The sequence below is a fragment of the Aplysia californica genome, unplaced genomic scaffold, assembly GCF_000002075.1.
Source record: "Aplysia californica isolate F4 #8 unplaced genomic scaffold, AplCal3.0 scaffold01001, whole genome shotgun sequence".
NCBI lineage: Eukaryota > Metazoa > Mollusca > Gastropoda > Aplysiida > Aplysiidae > Aplysia > Aplysia californica.
The window spans coordinates 189,584-198,683 of NW_004798271.1; the positions used below are offsets into that span (position 1 = coordinate 189,584).

Here is a 9,100-nt window from a genome sequence, read left to right on the forward strand (position 1 = left end):
CTTTCCTATCTAACATCTATGGTCTTTATCTCTCCTCCTTCTTTCCTATCTAACATCTATGGTCTTTATCTCTCCTCCTTCTTTCCTATCTAACATCTATGGTCTTTATCTCTCCTCCTTCTTTCCTCTTGATGTTATTCCATGTCTTCCCTCGATTCTTTTCATTGATTTTTGCGATTCTTCTCCAGGTTCCACATGGTCTTCCCCTTGATCTTTTTCCCTGTGAATTCCAATCCAACTCTTTCTTTATTATGCAGCTGCCTGACTTCCTGAGAGTATGTCCAATCCATCGCCACCACCTTCCTACCTCCTCTCTGACTGGGATCTGTCTTGTTTTCCTAAACACTTCCTCGTTGGTAACCCTGTCTGTCCATATTCTGATCCCCAGTAACTTTCTTAGACACTTGTTCAAGAAAACGTGGATCCTCTTTATGCAAGTCTGTGATGCGTTCCATGTCTCACATCCATACAACACGATTGACCTTATTTGAATTGAAGATCCTCAGCTTTGTTCGAAGTGAAATATCTCTGGTCTTCCATATCCTATTCAAAGATATGAAAGCAACCTATGCTTTGCTGATTGAGATGCAAGTGTGATCTTACACATCGTTTTGTGTGTCCGTCCGACAGCGGTCAAGACAGTCGGATGTGCCCAGAACCTGGTGTCACCCATGGGGTCCTGTCTGCCCCTTGCTGATGTCACAGGTCACGACGAAGGTCAAGGTGTTGCCTCAAAGTCGCCGAAGGGAGATGTTACTGGAGGGGTCGCAGGTCAAGGTCAAGGTGAGAGGCATGAGGTTTTTTATGGGGTTTTTTTTTTTTTGGAGGGGGGGACCATTAAGTGTCATAGGTAGTGGGTTCTGTTGCAAAATAATATATTTTTTTTCCTTTGATCAACATTTTTTGTAAGATCCACATAGAAATGTGATTTTAAAAGGATATAAAAGGTGTTGAGCCACCCCCCCTAATAAAATTGGCCGACCGGCTGGAACTGATGAGCGCCTGCCAGATTTCACCATGATGACTCACAATTACTCCTGTTGTGATTGGCTGCGATGATCGATGATCTGTTACTCTGTGTGTCTCGTCAGGTGATGAAGTACCCTCCACGAGAGCGAGGCCGCTGCAGCCCTCCGACAGGGAGACAACTACACAGCTCCATCCTGTTTCGACTTCTACGCCAGAGGACAAGTTGATAAACGGGGCATCTTCCATTGCCTCGGAGAAAGAGACTGCATCAAATGGATCCAGCAAACAATTAGAAATTGGAAAGATCAGTGAAATGATAAAGCAGAAGTTTTCCCTTTCTGCCTCAGAAGCCCAACCAGCTCCGTCGTCATCAAGGTCTGGAGCTAGCGGTAACCATGACGACAAAGCCTCCAGGGGCGGGAGCGACCAGCCTCGTGCGTCGTCCAAACCGCCCAACATTCTGGTGTACTGTGGGGTCAAGGACACGGCCCGGAGGTTCCAGCAGGTCAAGTTGAGTCTGGAGGCGTGTGTGAACACGGAGGCTTACACCATCTACCACCTGACCCATGAGTCTCTCCTCGCCGACCCGTGGCGCGACAACGCCGCTTTGTTGGTCGTTTCCTTTTGTCCTCAGCTGAGCAGCGAGGTTGAGGAGGTGGTGGCCGACTACATTCGCTCAGCCGGGGGGAACGTCCTCAGCTTCAGCAGCTCTCTCGACTCGCTGTTCGCTCACCGTGAGGAATTGGAGAAAGTGGCCGGTGAGGGGCTGGTCACTCTCAGACTCGACGACACTTCGCAGACGGTCACTTCAGTCCGCGGCTGCTACTGTTACAGTAATCTCGCCAGCGGCTCGGAAGTGTTGGTGCCCTATGAAGGGGGTGGGGTGACGTCGGAGGAGGGTTCTTCAGCAGGGTCGGAGGTCGTGTCGGGGCCGGTCATCTCACTGACGGGTCTGCTGCAGAAAGACGATGACAAGAAAGAAGACGATGACCGCAGCGGCAAGTGCGCACAGGCGGTTGTGGTCAAGACACGCAGCGACAGCGGGGGCGTCGTCGTTATGTCTCAGGTCAGTCCCACCTCTTGTCAGTTGTCTCTTGTTCATATCATCATTTATGTATGAGTGTCTGCTTATGTGTTTTCTCTTTTGTTCGTAATGCATCGCTGCCATCCAGTACGTAAAAACTATTAATTATACATGTTTGAGGGGTCTGAGTACTGAAGTCCATTTTCATATAAAAAAATAAGTACCCTCTGTTTCTATTATTTCTTCTCAGGGACTTGTGAAAGAAATATTATGAACTTTTAAGACGGGATGTGCAAATAGTAATAAAAACGAAGCCTATTGGTCGACTGCAGAGGTCTGTTGCTGCAGGTCTACTTTGAATAGCTTGAATTTATTGAATGCAGTAAAGTGTGTTTGGGAAAGGTTTGGATGGCGGTCACTTGGCCAGTGCCCACCATCTTGATTCCCTGTATGGGAGAGTCTATCTTCTACCTCAGTTCGGGGAAAATTTTTGTTATCGAGTATCTCGGTCTTACCTCTGGGATGTTGTATCCCTCTCAGCCTGGGTTGGCCCTGACAGATAGGTGGGGTTGAAGCCTGTGTCTTAAATGATCTAATTTGTGTCTATAGGGGTTGTAAACACCCCTCATCATTGAGTGTCAGATCTGCGACAGACATTGATGATTTACAGTTTTCCATTCATTTCTTTGCTCAGATGCTCTAAAAAAAAAGGTGTATTATCCTGATCTTTCCCTGTTACTCATATGTTTAGGCTTTCCAAGTAAGCTACTGTGGGTCTACTGGCGCTTCGTTTTGCCTTCAGCTTTACCAGTGAGAGATAGATGTTCCAGGCCTTTTTATCACCTGAGTTTAAAATAAAAAATGTAAAAAACCTTTAATTTTTCCCCATGTGATGTGACTGTGGTTGCAGTTGTTGGTGGAGAGAGACCCCACAGAGTACGCCTCTGACCCAGAATCCTTCGCCGCCCTGAAGCGCTCCAACACGGAGCGTCTCGCCATCTTGACACGCCTGTTGTCTGCCCTTGACATCGACACGGGCGCCGGACCTGTGCCCAGCCTCACTTCCTGTTACATGCTAGCGCAACGCCTGGTAAGAAATAGCATGTGTTCCTTGTCATAACACAGCTGGCTCAGTCATTTTGTGCTGTTTGGAGAAAACTTTAAAAGAGCAGCCTTTACCAAAGTCAGTCATTTTTTTACTTGAGAAATAAAGTTGCGTCATCTCAATTGTTGGATTTTTAACTCCTTTGAGACCTTACAAACGCATATGTCCAATAGTGCTATTTATAGTATTCACCTTACGAAAAATATGATTTGATTTTTAAAGTCTATGTGGCTGTTTGGCACCCATGACCCTGAATAATTAAATAATTACTTACACGTATAAGATTTAAGATTTCTATTACGCGCGTCACAAAGGTATATCATATGTCTTTTTAAAATGTATTTGAAGGCAGTATTGAATTGTTTTTGCTTTCATGTAAAGTGTCATGTTCTCCACGTGTATGCCTCTCCTCCTCAGGGTCTCCGAGAACTTTTCCAGGGCCTGTACCAGAACCGGCTGACCACAGAGGGCGTGCTCAAATCAAGGTCACTGTCGCTCAAGTTTGTGAACGGCCAGGACAAAACGCTGGCCAGTACGAGCCTGTTGCCGGTGGTGACAGACGCCGACTCCAAAGTGGACACGGCTTTCTTCGACATGCAGACGTACTGGCGGCACCTGGGCACGTCCTGGATGGGTCAGATCGTGTTCTACACAGACGTCATCACCTCTACCATGACCGTGTTTGACGGGTAGGTGGCGCTCTCATTGACGTTGACGTGTCTGCGTCAGACCAGCCCAATACTCTGATCAATTCTGAGCTCTCTGAATTTTTTCGCCAGTCGCAGAAACCTAATTGGATTTGCATAACATCCTGATTTTTTTTTTTGAATTCTGTTTCCACTGGTCGTACGCAACTTGTCAAAAATGACGTGAAAATACACATGTTTATTTGAGGACTACCATGAGAAGGATTTGGGATGTGATTCTGACGATCATATATTGTTAGTTTTACATATCCCTCTGGAGCACGGTAGCACGAGGAGGTCAGGGCCTTGCCTATTGTCTGTGAAAAATATTCTAAATGTTATCTTCAAAAACTTCAAACAAAAGCAGCGTAGAGATTTTTGTAATGTCTTCATAAACTTACAGACACAGTCAAGGACTTTAGTGGGGTGGGATGGGGGAGATTAATGACCGTTACTGTGCTGCTCTTTATTGAAACACACACAAAAAAAATCAAAATAACTGTCATTTAGTGCACGTGAACAGTAAGACAGATGAAAACATCAATGAGAAAGGAAAGGTGATCTAACCAGGACTTACCGCGTGCCATATCATCAGATATCATTCATGTGTCTGTGAAACTTGATGAAAATGTCTCAACCACTCGCTCACGTCCCCCTCTCCACAGTTTGCTGTTTTCCATCCCGAAGGACGTGGGCGTCATCGCGATTGCTGGTCGGCAGACCAGTGGGCGAGGTAAGGGACGGAACGCATAATATGATGTCTGGAGGGAGGGGGGAGGGGGGGGGGGTGATAACTCACATGTGATTTTTCCTTTGACCTTTTCAGTCCAGGGGGAGGAGGGATTGATAAATGACATGAGTTTACCTTTCACCTTTTCAGTTCAGAGCTGTTTTGGGTTGTTTTTTTGCTAATATTAGCCGAGTTTGGTGGATGGTTGGAGGGTGCCACTGTTTGGTCCTATTTGTTTGTCTCGCCCCCCATCCTCCTTCCATTCTCCTCTCTCTCTTTGAGTGGTTGGCGGGTGCTCTGGTACGTCACCTTTTAATAACAGCTCTAATCTTCAGCACTATAACACGGATAGGTTGAACACAGAAGACTTGAAATCACGCATCGGTCGAACTGTGCCTGCAGTCCTGGTTTTTTTTTCTCTTCTTTATCTTTGTAAGATATCCCTCGAAGTACGGATCCCTCGATTTACTGAGGTCGGTCCCGACGAATTCGAGCTATCCATGTTATACTGTATCTACATGGTCTATATGTGTTGCAACAAGTTATGTTAAACTCTTACTGTGGGTGGTTGGAGGGTGCTCTGTTGTGGTTTGTCCTTCTTTCCTGTCAAACATCTGTCTTCCTTATCTCTTCTCCTTCTTGTTTGTGTTTGTTACTCCCTTGTAACGCCTCTTATCTTCGGCACTTATATGACCTTATTGTGTTGCAAGTGCCGTAAAACTATTACTAAAACTAAACTAGACGTAAAAAACTAAACTCAGTCCGGGAAGAGTGAAGAGTTGATAAGTGACATGAGTTTACCTTTCACCTTTTCAGATCAGAGTTGTTTTGTTTTTTTTGCAAATGTTGCTAGACTTTGGCAGATTGGTGGAGGGTGCCACTGGTTGGTCCTACTTGCTATTGAGAGTTATATGTGATTTAATTTCTATGTATACCTGCATGTTTTTTACGGTCCTGTACAGCCAAGAAAAATTTCCCTTCTGGGACAATAAAGTATTATCTTACCTTATCTTATCTGACTTAATCTGATCTGATCTGATATTGTCTTACCTTATCTTATCAAACCTTCCCTCTCCAGGTCGGGGCGGCAACGCGTGGCTGAGCCCCACCGGCTGTGCCATGTTCACGCTGCCGGTCAGGCTTGACCTCCTGTCAGAACTGGGTCAGCGTGTGTCCTTCCTGCAACACCTGGTGGCTGTGGCCGTGATCCGTAGCGTGTTGGAGACGCCCGGGTATCAGGTGAGCCGACGGTCGAAACTCGGGGTGGTGGGTGGTTGGCGGATGCTCTGGCGGTGTGGTTTGCTTCTTCTTTCCTATCAAACATCTATTGCCCTTTGAGGATGCTCTGGTGTGGTTTCCTACTTTTTGCCTGTCAAACATCTATCGTCCTTATTTCTCCTTTTTTGTGTTTGTTACTCTCTTGTAACACCTCTAGTCTTCTGCACTTATATGACCTTATTGTGTTGCAAGTGCTGTAAAACTTTTACTAAAACTAAAATAGCAGACTCATGGTGTCTTTCTGTGTGTTGTGAGGACTTTAATTCAGTCAACTGCAACAACAACAGCAACAGCCACAACTTCAACAACAGCAACAACAGCAACAACAACAACAACCATAACAGCAACAACAACAGTGAGAACAACAGCAACAACCGCAACAACAACAACAACAACAACATCAACAACAACAATTTCAACAACAGCAACAACCGCCACAACAATAACAGCCACAACAACAGCAACAACCACAACAACAACAATAACAACGACAATTACAACAGCAACAACAACTACAACAGCGACAGCAACCGTAACAAAACCAACAAGAACAAGAAGAACATCATCAACTACACCAACAAGCAGCACGTCAAAGTTGGCCAATGTCTCCCCAGCACCTGGAGCTGAAGCTGAAGTGGCCCAACGACATCTACTACGGGCGAGAGATGAAGCTGGGCGGGGTCCTGGTCACCTCCACCGCCATGAACTCTGTCGTGTACGCCACCATCGGTACGCAAATTGTGTTTTCTGTCCCTGTCACTTAGCCACCATCAGTACGCAAATTGTGTTTTCTGTCTCGGTCACTTAGCCACCATCAGTACGCAAATTGTGTTTTCTGTCTCGGTCACTTAGCCACCATCGGTACGCAAATTGTGTTTTCTGTCTCGGTCACTTCGTAACCTAAATAAGAATTACAGAGTTCTATCTGACATTTTTGGCCGTTTTGAGCTACTTAGACAATAATAATAATGATGAAGATCATTTCTATAGCGCCCACTCCCGTGTAAACACAGCTCTAGGCGCTTTACATAAATGCATGTAAGAAAAATATTCATGCACGCGACACACACACACACTCATACACACACACACTCATATACACACAAACACACACACATATACATATACACACACACAAACACACGCATACACACTCACGAATACATAACACGCACACATGTATGCCAAACACACACAAACACACACTCACACACACACACACACACACACACACACACACACACACACACACACACACACGTACACACACACACACACACAGACACACACACACACACATCTACTTGCTTATCACACGCACACGATTACACATTGTCACGAAATGAGAATAAAATAATATATACACTGCAATTCACAAAATACATAAATGGATACATAGACATTTACATAACATTGTACCGAACATGAATCTACTGACTTAAAAAGGATGTCATTAAATGTGTCTTTAAAGATTTTTTAAATTTAGACTCAGATGTTGTTTGTCTCAAGGGTTGGGGAAGAGAGTTCCAAACTGACGGAGCAAGGTGGGCGAACGATCTTTTGGCTAATTTTTTACCGCCTTTTCTAGGAACTCGTAAAAGATACTGGTCGCCTGATCTTAGTGATCTAGATGGAACATAAATCTGGATGAGATCACTAAGATATGAGGGAGCTTTGTTATTGACACATTTATGACATAATATTGCAATTTTATATGACATTCTAGCTGACACGGGAAGTGAGAAAACAAATGTTCTATCAACTCTATCAAAATCATGAGTTTATTCTTTTTTTTGGTTTTTGTAAAGTGTTTTACGGTGCTCGCAGCTGCATAAGGTCATATGAGCGCGCGGGACACACCTAATATTTTCAGTTGGTAGGAAATTTTGAATTTTGCCCGGGTGGCGGCCGAAGCCTACTCTTATCGATTTTAGACCACCAAGGGATCTTTAACGTGCGCAACTTGCACACGGGCCCTCCGAGATTTTTCGCCCTTGTCCGAGAAGGCTAGGTGTAGATCTTTCCTACCAGAAGATCAGGGGTGTGGCAGAAAGACAGCAGTAAGGAGGAGCCAAGGAGTAGCAGTAGAAAGGCTGCAGAAAGAGTCAGGAGCCCAGAGGAGGGGGCAAAGGAGGTGAGGGGGTGGGGGCAGAAAGTGGAATTGAAAGCAGACAACAGAACATTGCTAGAGAGCTGTAAAGGAGGTGAAAGGAGACAATTTTAGAGAAGAAAATTTTTCGGTCGCTACCCGGATTCGAACCCGGGACCTTTGAATGAGAGGCCAACACCTTAACCTCTAGGCCACGAGAGCCCCCAAGATTATTCGGAGTCGTTATCAAGATATTCAAAGAATTGCTTTTAAAAAAAGCTTGGCATGTTGTGAAACTCAAAAACATTTAGCGTCAAATATCTCAAAACTATGTACTGAGCTGATAAACCTTTGTAATTCAAAAGTAAAAAAGCAACTTGCCAGTTTGTCTTTTCTGTGATGTCATGTACAACTTTCTGTGTCATATGCTGTAAAAATTACCGTTATCGTGCCAATGCGTTTGTTTTTACTCAAAACAAATTAATAAAAATCTCCTCGGGTTGTCGGCCGATGCTCTGGTGTGGTTTGCTTCTTCTTTCCTATCAAACGTCTATCGTCTTTATCTCCCCTCCTTTTTTGTGTTTGTTACTCTCTTGTAACACAACGATTCTTCTGCTCTTATATATGACCTTATTGTGTTGTAAGTGCCGTAAAACTCTTACTGTGGGTGGTTGGCGGATGCTCTGATGTGGTTTGCTTCTTCTTTCCTGTGAAACATCTATCGTCCTTATCTCCCCTTCTTCTTTTTTATTTTTGTTACTCTCTTGTAACACCTCTAATCTTCTGACGCTTATATGACCTTATTGTGTTGCAAGTGCCGTAAAACTCTTACTAAAGCTAAAGCTCTCCTCCTTTTTTGTGTATGTTACTCTCTTGTGACATCTCTATTCTTCGGCAATTATACAATGACCTTATAATACTAAATGCTTTCTAAACTGAATTAAACATTTCCTCCCCCTCTCCCCCCCAGGCTGTGGCTTCAACGTCTCCAACAGTAACCCGACCATCTGCCTCAATGACATCATCCGACAGTACAACATGGCGCACCCAGGCGAGCCCGACCTTGAGCCCATGACCTCGGCGCAGGTGATCGCGGGCACCATGACGGTGTTGGAGCGTCTGCTGACCCAGTTTGAGCGCGAGGGCTATGAGCGGTTTAATCAGCTGTATTACAGCCACTGGCTACATGGGTATGTTGGGATGGTGGTGGTTGGGGGAG

The 9,100-nt window shown here is 44.9% G+C and overlaps 1 protein-coding gene across 1 annotated transcript in view; it reads left to right on the forward strand.

Annotated features, from left to right (window-relative positions):
- Positions 1-9,100, forward strand: part of LOC101850856 (biotin--protein ligase) — a gene marked incomplete at its 5' end in the record, with an annotated part of 16,867 nt that overhangs the window by 5,509 nt on the left and 2,258 nt on the right. The window contains 8 exon segments of the mRNA XM_013089628.1: positions 631-783; positions 1,092-2,035; positions 2,904-3,083; positions 3,516-3,787; positions 4,450-4,517; positions 5,593-5,753; positions 6,407-6,521; positions 8,852-9,071. Of these exon segments, the coding sequence (XP_012945082.1) occupies positions 631-783; positions 1,092-2,035; positions 2,904-3,083; positions 3,516-3,787; positions 4,450-4,517; positions 5,593-5,753; positions 6,407-6,521; positions 8,852-9,071 (2,113 nt within the window).